The sequence below is a fragment of the Zosterops lateralis genome (assembly GCF_965231275.1).
Source record: "Zosterops lateralis genome assembly, chromosome: 5".
Classification (NCBI taxonomy): Eukaryota; Metazoa; Chordata; class Aves; order Passeriformes; family Zosteropidae; genus Zosterops; species Zosterops lateralis.
This window is the reverse complement of record NC_139766.1, coordinates 2,137,386-2,153,333: the sequence shown is the minus strand read 5'-3', so window position 1 is coordinate 2,153,333 and position 15,948 is coordinate 2,137,386. Positions and strand designations below refer to the sequence as shown.

Sequence of the window (15,948 nt, the reverse complement as noted above, 5' to 3'; positions counted from 1 at the left end):
ACGTCCCTCCCAGTATTCCTGGTATTATTCCTGGTATTCCCAGTATTATTCCCGGTATTATTGCCGGTATTCCCATGCCCCTCCCGGTATTTCCAGTATTATTCCTGGTATTCCCGGTATTATTCCTGGTGTTCCCGGCCCCGCTGACCATCGTTGGGCATGGTGAGGATGGGGATCTGGGTGATGGAGCCGTTCCCACCCTCCATACGCCCAGAATGGGGAATTCCTGATCTCCCTGTATTATTCCCAGCCCCTCCTGGTATTCCTGGTATTATCCCCAATATTCCCGGTATTATTCCCGGTGTTCCCGGCCCCGCTGACCATCGTTGGGCATGGTGAGGATGGGGATCTGGGTGTTGGAGCCGTTCCCGCCCTCCACACGCCCAGAATGGGGAATTCCTGATCTCCCAGTATTATTCCCAGCCTCTCCTGGTATTCCCGGTATTATTCCCTGTATTATCCCCAATATTCCCAGGATTATTCCTGGTGTTCCCGGCCCCGCTGACCATCGTTGGGCATGGTGAGGATGGGGATCTGGGTGATGGAGGCGTTCCCGCCCTCCATACGCCCAGAGTGGAGAATTCCTGATCTCCCGGTATTATTCCCAGCCCCTCCTGGTATTCCCGGTATTATTCCCTGTATTATCCCCAATATTCCCAGGATTATTCCTGGTGTTTCTGGCCCCGCTGACCATCGTTGGGCATGGTAAAGATCTGGGTGATGGAGCCGTTCCTGCCCTCCACATGCCCAGAGGAGGGAAATCCCGATCTCCCGGTATTATTCCTGTCCCTCCTGGTATTCCCGGTATTATTCCTGGTATTATCCCCAATATTCCCGGTCCCATTGACTGTCGTTGGGCATGGTGAGGATGGGGATCTGGGTGTTGGAGCCGTTCCCACCCTCCACATGCCCGGAGCAGGGAATTCCTGATCTCCCAGTATTATTCCCAGCCCCTCCCGGTATTCCCAGTATTATTCCCGGTATTCCCAGTATTATTCCCAGTATTCCCGGTGTTCCCGGCCCCGCTGACCGTCGTTGGGCATGGTGAGGATGGGGATCTGGGTGATGGAGCCGTTCCTGCCCTCCACGCGCCCGGCGCGCTCGTAGATGGTGGCCAGGTCGGTGTACATGTACCCGGGGAAGCCGCGCCGGCCCGGAACCTCCTCCCGGGCTGCCGACACCTGGACGGGTTTGGGGAGGGGTCAGAGCACCCCAAAAAACACCCCAAAAATAATGGGGGGAACGAGGGGCATGAGCACCCGAAAATCCCTGGTGTGTTGGGTGCCCTGAATACACCAAACACCACAAAAAACTTGGAACTCCATCCCAGACGTCCCAAAAAACTTGGGAACCCCAACCCAAACATCCCAAAAAACAGGGGAGAAATGAGGAGCATGACCACCCAAAACCCCCAGGTGTGCTGGGTGCCCCAAACACCCCAAAAACTGTGGGAACCCCACTCCAAACACCCCAAAACCCATGGAAACCCCAGGTGTGATGAGAATCCTGAGGACCCCAAAACACCCCAGGCATCCCGAAGACCCCAAACACCCCAAAACCCACAGAAGGCACAAGGGACACGAGTGTCCTGAGCAGCCCGGGCAACCCCAAAAACCGCAGGTGTGCTGAGCATCACAGACACCCCAAACACCTCAAAACCCCCAAAGATCCCAAAGACCCTGAGACCCCCAGCTGTCCTTGTCACCCTGAGCACCTCAAGGACCCCCAGTTGTCCTTGTCACCCCGAGCACCCCAAGCATCCCATGTCACCCTGAGCACCCCAAACCCCCTAAGGACCCTGGGACTCCCAGCTGTCCTTGTCACTCTGAACACCCTGAGCACCCCAAGGACTCCCAGCTGTCCCTGTCACCCTGAGCATGTCAAGGACTCCCAGGTGTCCTTGTCACCCCGAGCACCCCAAATTCCCCAACGACCCCGATCTGTCCTTGTCACCCCGAGCACCCTAAACCCTCCAGGTCCTCCAGCTGTCCCTGTCACCCCCAGCACCCCCGGGTGACCCCGGGCTGTCCCTGTCACCTCGAGCATCCCAAGGACCCCCAGCTGTCCCTGCAACCTTGAGCACCCCAGGGTGACCCCGGCCTGTCCCTGTCACCCTAAGCACCCCAAGGACCCCCAGCTGTCCCTGGGATGACCCCGGACTGTCCCTGTCACCCGAGCACCCCAGGGGGACCCCGGGCTGTCCCTGTGACCCCCAGCTGTCCCCAGGTGACCCGGACTGTCTCTGTCACCCCCAGCTGTCCCCGGGTGACCCGGGCTGTCCCTGTCACCCCCAGCTGTCCCCAGGGTGACCCCGGGCTGTCCCTGTGACCCCCAGCTGTCCCCAGGTGACCCGGGCTGTCCCTGTCCCCCCCAGCTGTCCCCAGGTGACCCGGGCTGTCCCTGTCCCCCCCAGCTGTCCCCAGGGTGACCCGGGCTGTCCCTGTGACCCCCAGCTGTCCCCAGGTGACCCTGGGCTGTCCCTGTGACCCCGGGCTGTCCCTGTCACCCCGGGCTGTCCCTGTGACCCCCAGCTGTCCCCAGGTGACCCGGGCTGTCCCTGTCACCCCCAGCTGTCCCCAGGTGACCCCCAGCTGTCCCCAGGTGACCCCGGGCTGTCCCTGTCACCCCCAGCTGTCCCCAGGTGACCCCCAGCTGTCCCCAGGTGACCCCGGACTGTCCCTGTGACCCCGAGCACCCCAAGGACCCCCAGCTGTCCCCAGGTGACCCCGGGCTGTCCCTGTGACCCCCAGCTGTCCCTGTGACCCCCAGCTGTCCCCAGGTGACCCGGGCTGTCCCTGTGACCCCCAGGTGACCCGGGCTGACCTCCCGCAGCGCCTCGGCGTAGGAGCTCATGTCGGTCAGGATGACCAGCACGTGTTTCTCGCACTGGTACGCCAGGAACTCGGCCGTGGTCAGCGCCAGCCGCGGCGTGATGATCCTCTCGATCCTGTGCGACACCCCCCATTAGCCTAATTAGCTTAATTAGGCCCCCCCCAGGGCAGGTTTGGGGTGCAGCCTGGGGTGGGGGGGGGTCTCCCCAATGGTGCTGTCACCTCCCAGGGCAGGGGGAGCAGGGAGAGACCCCCTCAAAAAGGGATCCAGGTGGGATTGGGGGGGTCCTGGTGGGGGGAGAGGGAGGAAAGGGAAAGGAGAGAGAGGGAGCAAAAAAGAGGGAGAGGGAAAAGAAGGGGAGAGGGAGGAAGGAGGAGAAAAGAAGGAGAAGAAGGAGAAGAAGGAGAAGAAGGAGGGAAAGGAGGGAAAAGGAGGGAAAAGGAGGGAAAAGGAGGGAAAAGGAGGGAAAAGGAGGGAAAAGGAGGGAAAGATGGAAAAGGAGGAAAAGGAGGGGGAAGGAAAGGAAAAGAAAAACGGAGGAAAATGGAGGAGAAAAAGAAAGAGAATGAAGGAAAAAGGAGGAGGAAAAGAAGGGGGAAGGAAAAAGGGGGAGGAGGAAAAGAAGGAGGAGGAAAAAGGAGGGAGAGAGGAAAGGTAAAGGAAAAAGGAGGAGAAAAGAAAGAATGAGGGAAAAAGGAGGAGGGAGAAGAGAAAGAAGGAGGAGGAGGAGGGAGAAGTAGAAAGGAAAAGAAGATAGAAGGAAAAGAATAAGAAAGGAAATAAGAAGGAAATATAATAAAGGAATATAATATATTAATAAAATATAATAAAGGAATATAATAAAGGAATATAATATATTAATAAAATATAATAAAGGAATATAATATATTAATAAAATATAATAAAGGAATATAATAAAGGAATATAATCAAGGAATAAGAAGGAAAATGGAGGAAAAAGAAGGAAAAAGGAGGAGGAGGGAGAAGGAAAAGGGAGAAGGAGAAGGAGAAAGAAAAAAGGAGAAGGAAAAAGAGAGGGAAGAGGAGGAGGAGGAAGAAACAGGAGGGAAAAGAAGGAGAAAAAAGAGAAGGAGGAAGGAGAAGGAAGAACGAGGAGAAAAATGATGGAGACAAAAGGAGAAAGGAGGAGGAAGAAAAAGAAGGAAGGAGGAGGAGGAGGAAGGGGAAGGAAAAGAAAAAAGGAGAAGGAGAAAGAAAAAGGAGAAGGAAAACAAGAGAGGAAAGAGGAGGAGGAGGAGGAAGAAAAAGGAGGTGAAAGAAGGAGAAAGAGGAGGAGGAGAGAGAAGGAAAAGAAGAAAGGAGGAGGTTGAGGGGCAGGAGAAGGAGGAAGGATGAGGAGGCGCCAGGGCTGCTCCTCACGTGGGGTCGTTGGCCAGGTTGAGGAAGAGGCAGACGTTCTCCATGGAGCCGTTCTGCTCAAAGTCCGACTTGAAGAACCGCGCGGTCTCCATGTTCACCTGCCCGGTGGGACACGCGGTCAGGGGACACGGGGACATGGGACATGGGGACACATGGTCAGGGGACATGGGGACACAGGGACATGGGGGAGACACATGGTCAGGGGACATGGGGACACATGGTTAGGGGACACGGGGACACACAGGAGACATGGGGACACATGGTCAGGGGACATGGGGACACGGGGACACAGGGACATGGGGGAACACATGGTCAGGGGACATGGGGACAGGGGACATGGGGATGTGATCAGGGGACATGAGGACACAAGGTCAGGGGACATGGGGACATGGGGACAGGGGACACAAGGACAGGGGCACATGAGGACATGGGGACACATGGTCAGGGGACACGGGGACATGGGGACAGGGGACACGAGGACAGGGGCACATGAGGACATGGGGACACATGGTCAGGGGACATGGGGACACGGGGACATGGGGACATGGCGGGGACACATGGTCAGGGGACATGGGGACACATAGTTAGGGGACACAGGGACACACAGTTAGGGGACATGGGGACACACAGTCAGGGGACTTGGGGACATGCGGACAGGGGACATGGGGACACATGGTCAGGTGACATGGGGACACAGGTTCAGGGCAGTTCTGGGGTCACCTGGGATGTCCCATCGCGTCCCCCACTCACCCCCATGGCGGCGAAGACGATGGCGAAGTTGTCCTCGTGGTAATCCACCACGTCCTTGGATTTCTTCACCAGCCCGGCCTGGCGGCAGATCTGCGCCGCGATCTGAGCGAGGGGACAGGGACGGGGACAGGGGTGGCACCAGGGACACCCCAAAGTGGCCATGGCCCCACAGGTCAGGGGCCAGTAGGGTGTCCCCCGTTTGCTGTGTCCAGCTTTGCCTGTGGTCACTCCTGGGTGGTCAGGGATGGTTTCCATTCTATCCCAATCCCAATCCCATTCCATCCCAATTTCATCCCATTCCCATCCCATCCATTCCCATCGGGTCCCATCCAATCCAATTCCAATCCCAATTCCATCCCAATCCCAAACCCATCCCATCTGTTCCCATCGCGTCCCATCCATTCCATTCCATCCCATCCCAATCCCATCCCAATCCCATCCCAATCCCATCCCAATCCCATCCTGATCTCAATCCCAATCCCAAAGCAACCCAATCCCATCCCTTCCCATCCCAATCCCAAATCCATCTCAATCCCAATTTCATCCCAATCCCATCTCAATCCCAATCCCAACCCCATCCCATCCCCCTCTGGAATTTCCAGCCCCTCCTGCTCTGTCCCCTGTCACAGCCACACTCCTGGGGACACGAGAAGGGTCTGGAACCCCCCCAACCCTTGGATTTAGGGACCCCAGATCCTCCCCCACACAACACACAGGGATCGCTGCGCCAGCGGGGAAACTGAGGCATGAGCTGCCGGCAGCTTCCCGCCACCAGGAGAGGGGATCCCACCTTCCCAACCCCCTCCATCCCCCTGTTCCCACAATCCCACCTCGTTGTGGGGCAGCCCCGCAGCGGAGAAGATGGGGATTTTCTGTCCGCGGGCGATGCTGTTCATGACATCAATGGGAGAGATCCCGGTCTGGATCATCTCCTCGGGATAGATCCGCCCGTGGGGGTTGATGGGCTGGCCTGGAGAGGGAAAAGGAGGAATCATGGAATGGTTGGGGTTGGGAGAGGACTTGGAGACATCCAGGCCCACCCAGGATGGATGGAGGGATGGATGGATGATGGATGGATGGATGGATGGATGGATGGATGGATGGATGATGGATGGATGGATGGATGATGGATGGATGGATGGATGGATGGATGGATGGATGGATGGATGATGGATGGATGGATGGATGGATGGATGGATGGATGAGGGATGGATGGATGGATAATGGATGATGGATGGATGGATGATGGATGGATGATGGATGATGGATGGATGGATGATGGATGGATGGATGGATGGATGAGGGATGGATGATGGATGGATGAGGGATGGATGATGGATGGATGGAGGATGGATGGATGGATGGATGGATGGATGGATGATGGATGATGGATGGATGGATGATGGATGGATGATGGATGATGGATGGATGGATGGATGGATGGATGATGGATGATGGATGGATGGATGGATGGATGGATGGATGATGGATGATGGATGATGGATGGATGGATGGATGGATGGATGGATGATGGATGATGGATGATGGATGGATGGATGGATGGATGGATGGATGGATGGATGATGGATGATGGATGGAGGGATGGATGATGGATGATGGATGATGGATGGATGGATGGAGGGATGGATGGAGGGATGGATGGATGGATGGAGGGATGGATGGAGGGATGGATGGATGGATGGAGGGATGGAGGGATGGAGGATGGATGATGGATGGATGGATGGATGGATGATGGATGGATGATGGATGGATGAGGGATGGATGATGGATGGATGGAGGATGGATGGATGGATGGATGGATGGATGGATGGATGATGGATGGATGGATGATGGATGGAGGGATGGATGATGGATGATGGATGATGGATGATGGATGGATGGATGGATGGATGGATGGATGAGGGATGGATGGATGGATGGATGATGGATGGATGGATGAGGGATGGATGGATGGATGATGGATGGATGGAGGGATGGATGAGGGATGGATGGATGGAGGATGGATGGATGGATGGAGGATGGATGGATGGATGGATGATGGATGGATGGAGGGATGGATGAGGGATGGATGGATGGAGGGATGGATGAGGGATGGATGGATGGAGGATGGATGGATGGATGGATGGATGGAGGGATGGATGGATGGATGGAGGATGGATGGATGGATGGATGGAGGATGGATGGATGGATGGATGGATGGATGAGGGATGGATGAGGGATGGATGAGGGATGGATGAGGGATGGATGAGGGATGATCAATGAGTGGATGGATGATGGATGGATGATCAATGAGTGGATGGATGATGGATGGATGATCAGTGAGTGGATGGAGGGCTGTGGTGACACCACAGGGACACTGTAGCCATCAGGGCACGGGGTCACTCCCCATTTCCAGGCCCTCCCCAAGCCCTCCCACATTCCCGCCCGTCCGGAGCTGTCACCGTTGATGTCCAGGAAGTCCTCGGCCATCACTGGGGGGCCGCTGTCGATGGGTTTGGCGGAGCCGTTGAACACCCGGCCTGTGGGGACAGAGGGACTGTCCCTGCCTGAGGCCACAACCGGGGGTGGCACCTGCAGGTCCCATGGCCCTGGGGCACGGTCCCCATCCTGGGACACCCCACCCACCCCCAGAGGGGACACAGGGACCGGGGAGCTGTGGGTGTGGGACAGGAAATGTCACCTCTTGGCTGGGTGACACCGCAGCCCCTGTGGCAGGAAGATGCCGGCACATGGGGACAAGAGCCCCATGTCCCCTCCATGTCCCCTCCATGTCCCCAGCCACTTCCATCAGCCAGCCTGTCCCCGTGTCCCCTCCATCCCCCTGTCTGCATGTCCTCAGTCACCTCCATCACCCTGTCCCCATGTCTCCATCACCTCCATTACCTTGTCCCCTATGTCCCCATCACCCTGTCCCCATGTTCCTGTGTTCCCACCACCCCATTGCCCTGCCCCATGTCCCCAGGCACTTCCATCACCCTGTCCCCAAGTCCCCATCACCCTGTCCCTATGTCCCTGTGTCCCCATCACCCTGTATCTGTGTCCCCATGTCCCCATCACCATGTCCCCATGTCTCCATCACTCCCATCACCCTGTCCCCACGTCCCCATCACCTCCCCTTTGGGATCCCTCAACGCCTGGGCAGGGGGTGGCACTGAGACCCCCATACAGGCACAGGGGACAGCACCTTGTCCCCATCCCCATGTCCCTGTGTCCCCATATCCCCATCCCCCTGTCTCTGTGTCACTGTGGCCCCATCACCTCTATCATCTTGTCCCCATGTCCCCATCACCCCCATTACCATGTCCCTGTGTCCCTGTGTCCTCAGTGCCCTGTCCCCGTGTCCCTATGTCACCATGTCCCCATCACCCCCATCCCCCTGTCCCTGTATCCCTCCATCCCCACCCCCCTGTCCCCTTGTCCCCGTCCCCTGTCCCCACATCCCCATCCTCCTGTCCCTGTGTCCCCATATCCTCATCACCCTGTCACCATGTCCCCATCCACCTCCATCACCCTGTCCTCATGTCCCCATCCCCCTGTCCCTGTGTCCCCATGTCCCCATCCCCCTGTCTCCGTGTCCCCATGTCCCCATCACCCCCATCCCTCTGTTCCTGTATCCCACATCCCCATCTCCCTGTTCCCTTGTCCCCATCCCCCTGTCCCTCTGTCCCCATGTCCCCTTCTCTCTGTCCCCCATCCCTGTGTCCCCATGTCCCCATCATCCTGTCCCCATGTCCCCCTGTCCCCATCCCCGTCCCTCCCGCAGTCCCCATCTCCTGGCTGAGCCGGGTGCCACCAACCTCCCCTTTCCCCCCTCCCCAAAACCGTCCCCAGGGAGGTGACCCGGCCTCGCCGCTCCCTCTCAGCCTCATCGACCGCCTCGCAGAGAGGAGCGGCGACATCGATCGGCGACAAGGCCACGCTCCCCCTCTCTCCGCGGGGACGCGGGGGACACGTCAGCGGTGTCACAGCGCATCAGGCTGATGGCAGCGCCGAGCGCCGAGCGCGAAAGGTCAGCGGCCACCGCAGCGGCGACTCCCGGGGGACACCGAGGGCGGGGGACACGGGGGGGGGGGCCCGCCCGCCCTTTGCGGTGCCCTTTGAGGGACCGGGAGGGGATGGCGGGGGACAAGCGGTCACCCAAGGGACAGGGCCACCCCCCCCACCCCCGACCCCGAGTGACCCCCGGGGGGTTTGGGGGGTTTGGGGGGGATCTGAGCTGGACCCCAGAGTGGTTGTGGGAGGGAGAAAGGGATCTGAAGTCCCATGGGTGTCACCTCCCTGCCGTGGGGACACTTTGTGATGTCCCAGGTGGCTTCAAGGGCTGTCCAGGCTGGCCTGGGACACCGGCAGGGGTGGGGTGACACTGCCAGGGATGGGGTGACACCTCCGGGAATAGGGTGACATTGTCAGGGGTGCGGTGACACCGTCAGAGATGGGGTGACACCATCAGGGATGGCGTGAGACCATCAGAAATGGGGCGACACTGTCAGGGATGGGGTGACACTGTCAGGGATGGGGTGACATCGTTTAGTGATCCCTTTAGGGATGGAGTGACACTTGCAGGGATGAGGTGACACCTCTAGGAATGGGATGTCACTTCCAGGGATGGGGTGACACTGTCAGGGATGGGGTGACACCGCCAGGGGTGGGATGTCCCTTCCAGAGATGGGGTGACACTGTCAGAAATGAGGTGACACTGTCAGGGATAGGGTGACACTGCCAGGAGTGGGGTGACACCTCCGGGAATAGGGTGACGTTGTCAGGGGTGGGGGGACACTATCAGAGATGGGGTGACACTGTCAGGGATGGGGTGACACTGTCAAGGATGGGGTGACACCGCCAGGGGTGGGATGTCCCTTCCAGAAATGGGGTGACACTGTCAGAAATGGGGTGATACCGCCAGCGGTGCGGTGACACTGCCAGGGATGGGGTGACATCTCTGGGCATGGTGTGACATCTCCGAGAATAGGGTGACATTGTCAGGGGTGGAGTAACACTTCCAGAAATGGGGTGACACCGCCAGGGATAGGATGTCACTTCCAGGGATGGGGTGACACTGTCAGGGGTGCAGTGACACCTCCAGGGATGGAGTGACACCGCCAGGGGTGGGATGTCACTTCCAGGGATGGGGCGACATTGTCAGGGGTGGGGTGACACTATCAGAGATGGGGTGACACCTCTGGGAATAGGGTGACATTGTCAGGGATGGGGTGATATCTCTAGGAATGTGGTGACACTATCAGGAATGGGGTGACACCTCCAGGAATGGGGTGACACTGCCAGGGGTGGGGTGACACCTCCAGGGATGGGGTGACACCTCCAGGGATGCGGTGACAACACACGGGCAGAACCCCACCCCTCCCTCAGGCCACCATCCCCCCTCCGAGGTGACCCGGGGACACTCCCAACCGCACAACCCGAACCCCAAAACCCCCAAAACCCCCCAAAACCCCCCAAAACCCCCCAAAATTGGGGCTCCACCCGTGCTCACCCAGCATGTCCTCGGACACGGGCGTGCGCAGGATGTCCCCCGTGAACTCGCACGTTGTCGCCTTGGCATCGATGCCGGACGTGCCTTCAAACACCTGCTCGGCCAATTAACACCCGTTAATTAAGGGATTTGGGGAGGGGAGTGACCCCAAACCCCCTCCCGGGAGGGGACAGGGGGGGCTTTGGGGGGGATTTTGTTTTTTTTGGAGGGGTGGGACGGTGAACGTCGCACCCAAGGAGGGAAATCCTTTTTGATCAGGATAATATTTGACATGGTTGGCGTTAATTAACCCGCTTTAATTAGAGCCGGGTGGCCCCTGGGACAAGGGGGAGGTGACAGGTGGCGCTCGGAGCCCCCAACAACGCTGAGGCTGCAAAAATCCTCATTTTTTTCTTCTTTTATCCCTTTCCCCCCCTCTCTTCCCCCCGCCCGGCTCCCTAATAGGATTAAAAGGGCATCCCCGAGGCGCAGGTGGCGATTTTTGGGGGGTCCGGGTTAATTAGGAGGGATTTTTGGGGGGTCAGGGTTAATTAGGAGGGATTTGAGCCCAGTCAGCCCCGGGGCTGGAGGTTTGGGGACACCCCGGCAGGTGCTGATGTCCCCAAACAGGGCTGGTGGCTTTGTGGGGTGGTGGCAGCGGGGGCCAGGGATGGAGGATGGGGGGGTCTGTGTGGGGTTTTGGGGTGAGGGGACATGGCCTGTGCCAGGACACCCCTGACCACCCCAGGACACTGTCACCTGTCCCAGGACACCCCTGACCACTCCAGGACACTGTCACCTGTCCCAGAACACTGTCACCTGTCCAAGGACACCCCGACCACCCCAGGACACTGTCACCTGTCCCAGGACACCCCTGACCCAGGACACTGTCACCTGTCCCAGAACACTGTCACCTGTCCCAGGACACCCCTGACCACCCCAGGACACTGCCACCTCTCCCAGGACACTGTCATCTGTCCCAGGACACTGTCACCTGTCCAAGGACACCCCTGACCACCCCAGGACACTGTCACCTGTCCCAGGACACTGTCACCTGTCCCAGGACATCCCTAAATATCCCAGGACACCCCTGACCATCCTGGGACACTGTCCCCTGTCCCAAGACATCCCTGACCACCCCAGGACACTCGTGACCATCTCGGGGCACTGTCCCCTGTCCCTGGACACTGCCACCAGTCCGAGGACATTTGTCCCAGGACACTGTCCCAGGACACCAGCCCCGCCTCTTGGGAGCACAGGGACACGAGCCCGACAGCCACCACTGGAGGGGGACAGAGCCCTGGGACAGAGCCCTGGGACAGGGCCTCGGCCCGCTCAGCGCCCGCCTGTCCCCGTGTCCTCGTGTCCCCATGTCCCCATGTCCCTGTGTGGCCATGTCTCCCTGTCCTCGTGTCGCTGTCTGGCTGTGTCCCTGTGTCACCATGCCCCCATGCCCCCTTGTCCCTGTGTCCCCATTTCCCCGTGTCCCTGCGCCCTCATGTCCCAATGTCCCCATGCTCCCATGTCTCAATGTCCCCATGTCCCCCATGTCCCTTGTCCCCGTGTCACCCACCTGGACGATGGCCTTGGAGCCCATCACCTCCAGGACCTGCCCGCTGCGGGTGGTGCCGTTGGGCAGAGTGAAGTTGACGATCTCGGCGTACTGGGCGAACTGTGGGGACAGCGACAGGGCCACGTGGGGTGGCATTGTCCCCTCTGTCCCCTCAGCCCGTCCCTGTCCCCCCTCAGCCCGTCCCTGTCCCCCCTCAGCCCTGCCTGCGCCGCTGGTGCTGCCTCAGTTTCCCTCTCTCTGATCCTGAAGGGGACAACCCTGAGGGGAGGGGACAGGGGGTGGCGGGGGGTGGCACTGCCTGTCCCTGTCACTGTCCCTGTCGCTGTCCCATCCTGGAGCTGGCACTGCTCCGTGCCTCAGTTTCCCCGCTGTCGAGGCGGTTTTCCCGCTCCCAAGCAGGTGACAACAAACGTTGTCACAGCCAGAGCCACAGGATGTCACCACCTCCTAGTGGCACTCATGGGGACACCGCCAGGAGGGGACTTTGTGTTGAGGGGACACGTCCTGCTCTGGGGGGACAATGGCCAATGTCGCTGCTGGCCAGCACGCTCAGGGTCCTCCTCATCCTCCTCTTCCTCATCCTCCTCATCTTCCTTCTCCTCATCCTCCTCCTTCTCCTCTTCCTCATCATAATCCTCCTCCTCATCATCACCTTCCTCCTCATCACCATCATCTTCCTCCTCTTCATCCTCCTTCTCCTCTTCCTCCTTATCTTCATCCCCCTCATCCTCCTCATGTTCATCTTCATCCTCCTCCTTCTCCTCATCCTCATCCTCCTCTTCCCATAATCATCCTCTTCCTCCTCCTCCTCGTCTTCATCCTCCTCATCTTCATCCTCCTCCTCTTCCTCATCATAATCCTCCTCCTCATCATCATCATCTTCCTCCTCCTCTTCCTCCTCCTCATCATCTTCATCCTCCTCATCCTCATCTTCACCCTCTTCCTTCTCCTCTTCCTCATCATAATCTTCCTCCTCGTCATCATCGCCTTCCTCCTCCTCCTCCTCTTCATCCTCCTTCTCCTCTTCCTCCTCATCTTCATCCTCCTCATCCTCCTCAGCCTCCTTCTCATCTTCATCCTCCTCACGTTCATCTTCATCCTCCTCCTTCTCCTCTTCCTCTTCCTCATCATAATCCTCCTCATCATCATAATGCTCTTCATCCTCCTCCTCATCTTCATCCTCCTTCTCTTCCCCTCCTCACCTTCATCTTCCTCATCCTCCTTATCCTCATCTTCATCCTCCTCCTCCTCATCCTCCTCTCCTCCTCCTCATCTTCATCCTCAACCTCCTCCTCCTCCTCCTCCTCCTCCTCCTCCTCCTCCTCCCCGGCTCCATCCCCCCGAACTTTGAGCTTTAATTCCTTTGGATAAAACCCTTTGGATAAAGGGCGGCAAAACCGAGGGAAAGCCCTTAATTAAGATATTTCTTAATTAATTAATTAATGACGGCAGCCAAGGAAAGGGCGACACCGGGTGACAAAAGCCCTCCGGGGGTCACGCAGGTGGCCCGGGGCCACCCAGGAGAGCGGGGGGCAGGGACAGGGACAGGGAGGGGGACACCGAGGGGACACCAAGGGGGGGGGTGGAGCGGCCCCGCTCAGAGCAGGGACCCTGCGGGCTGGGGGAGGGGACAGGGGATGGGGACAGGGGACAAGGGACTGAGCTGGGAAAGGGACAGGGGATGGGGGACAGGGGACAAGGGACTGAGCTGGGAAAGGGACAGGGGATGGGGACAAGGGACTGAGCTGGGAAAGGGACAGGGGATGGGGGACAGGGGATGGGGGACAGGGGATGGGGGACAGGGGATGGGGGACTGAACCAGGAAAGGGGACAGGGGATGGGGGACAGGGGACAGGGGACTGAGCTGGGAAAGGGACAGGGGGACAGAGGATGGAGGACAGGGGGCAGGGGACAAAGCTGAGAAAGGGGACAGAGGATGAGGGACAGGGGACAAGGGACAGAGCTTGAGCAGGGGACAGGCGACAGAACTGGGAAAGGGGACAGGGGACAAGAGAAAAGGGACAGGGGACAAGGGACAGAGCTTGGGCAGGGGACAGGCGACAGAACTGGGAAAGGGGACAGGGGACAAGAGAAAAGGGACAGGGGACAAGGGACAGAGCTTGGGCAGGGGACACGGGACCGAGCTGAGAAAGGGGACAGGGGACAAGGGACAGAAGACAGAATTGGGCATGGGGACAGGGGACAGAGCTTGGGTAGGGGGACAGGAGGTGGAGCTGGGAAAGGGGACAGGGGATGGGGCACAGGAGGCAGAGGTGGCCAGAGGGACAGGGGACAGGGCCACAGGGGACGGGGACACAGGGGACAGGGCCACAGGGGACGGGGCCACAGGGGACAGGGCCACAGGGGACGGGGACACAGGGGACAGGGCCACAGGGGACGGGGCCACAGGGGACAGGGCCACAGGGGACGGGGACACAGGGGACGGAGACACAGGGGACAGGGCTGAGTTCGGGCAGAGACATGGGACATGGGCTACAGGGTGCTCATCCCACGGAAAGTCCCCCGTGTCCCCAATGTCCCCCGTGTCCCCAATGTCCCCCGTGTCCCCAGTGTCCCCGTGTCGGTGCACACGCCACCCGCGCGGTGACACGGGAACATGGGGACATGGGGACACGGGGACATGGGGACACGCCACCCGCCCGTGCGGGCGGGGACAGGGCTCTGCTGCCCGCCGCGTCCAGAGGAGGGAGCTCGGACCCTGGAGAGGAGGGGACAGCCCTGGGGACAGCGCAGGGGACAAGGGACAGCCCTGGGGACAGCACAGGGGACAAGGGACAGAGGGACGGGACAGGGAATGGGGACAGCCCTGGGGACAGGGACAGGTGACAGGAGGGATGGGACAGGGGACAGGTGACACTCTCCCCTCCCTGCACCCTCATCACTGAGGTCCCCAGGCAGCCCCAGGTGACACCGCCCAGCTGTCCCCGTGTCACCCAAATGTCCTACCTTGACATTGTCCAGCACCACCAGCGGCCCGTTGACACCACACACTGTCCTGTAGGCTGGGGAAGGTGACACGTCAGTCCCCAGGGCCACCCGTGGGTGCCACCCCCAAATCCTGTCCCTTGCTGTGTCCCATGTCCTGTCCCAGTGTCCCATGTCCTGTCCCAGTGTCCTATCCCTGTCCCAGTGACACCCCAGGTGACACTCGGAGTCTCTGTCCTGCAGGAATTGTCACCCAGTGGTGGCTTCAGGGGTTGTGTCACCTCCTGGAGGTGTCCCCACATGTCACAGCTGGCAGTGCCACCAGGGCCAGCAGGACAAGTGTCCCCCCTGCCCGAGGATCCCGGTGGGACGTGGGGACACTTCCCAAAGGCCCCGCGGGGCTGGGGGGACCTTGGTGGCCTTGGGGACACAGCGGGGGTGGCATCGGGGTGGGGAATGAGGGGGACAGGTGGTGACAGAGTGACAGCGGTGACAAGCGGGGATGGAGCCGGGGAGAGGCAGAAAATCCCGGGAATGCCGGGATTGGGATCAGATCCTGGGAATGTCGGGGCTGGGATCAGATCCAGGGAATTCCAGGATGGGATCGGATCCTGGGAATGTTGGGGTTGGGATCCTGGGAATGCCAGAATTGGGATAAAATCCTGGGAATGTCTGGATTGGGATCAGATCATGGGAATGCCGGTGTTGGGATCAGGTCCTGGGAATGTCTGGATTGGGCCTGGGAATTCCAGGATGGGATCAGATCCTGGGAATTCTGAGATCAGATTGGACCCTGGGAATGCCGGGATGGGATCGAGTCCTGGAATGCAGGAGTTGGGATCAGATCCGGGGAATGCCAGGATGGGATCAGAACCTGGGAATGCTGGGATCAGATCAGACCCTGGGAATGCTGGGATCAGATCGGGTCCTGGAATGCAGGATTTGGGATAAAATCCTGGGAATGTCTGGGCTGGGGT

General features: G+C 59.3%; 1 protein-coding gene across 1 annotated transcript in view; it reads right to left on the bottom strand.

Annotated features, from left to right (window-relative positions):
• Positions 1-15,948, bottom strand: part of ATP6V1B1 (ATPase H+ transporting V1 subunit B1) — a 31,371-nt gene that overhangs the window by 6,312 nt on the left and 9,111 nt on the right. Inside the window, exons 2-10 of the mRNA XM_083861301.1 lie at positions 14,993-15,048; positions 12,026-12,124; positions 10,474-10,567; positions 7,424-7,501; positions 5,792-5,931; positions 4,962-5,063; positions 4,212-4,309; positions 2,824-2,947; positions 1,031-1,181 (exon numbers count right to left, since the gene is read on the bottom strand). Coding sequence (XP_083717427.1) covers positions 1,031-1,181; positions 2,824-2,947; positions 4,212-4,309; positions 4,962-5,063; positions 5,792-5,931; positions 7,424-7,501; positions 10,474-10,567; positions 12,026-12,124; positions 14,993-15,048 — 942 coding nt within the window. The remainder of the gene's footprint in view (positions 1-1,030; positions 1,182-2,823; positions 2,948-4,211; positions 4,310-4,961; positions 5,064-5,791; positions 5,932-7,423; positions 7,502-10,473; positions 10,568-12,025; positions 12,125-14,992; positions 15,049-15,948) is intronic.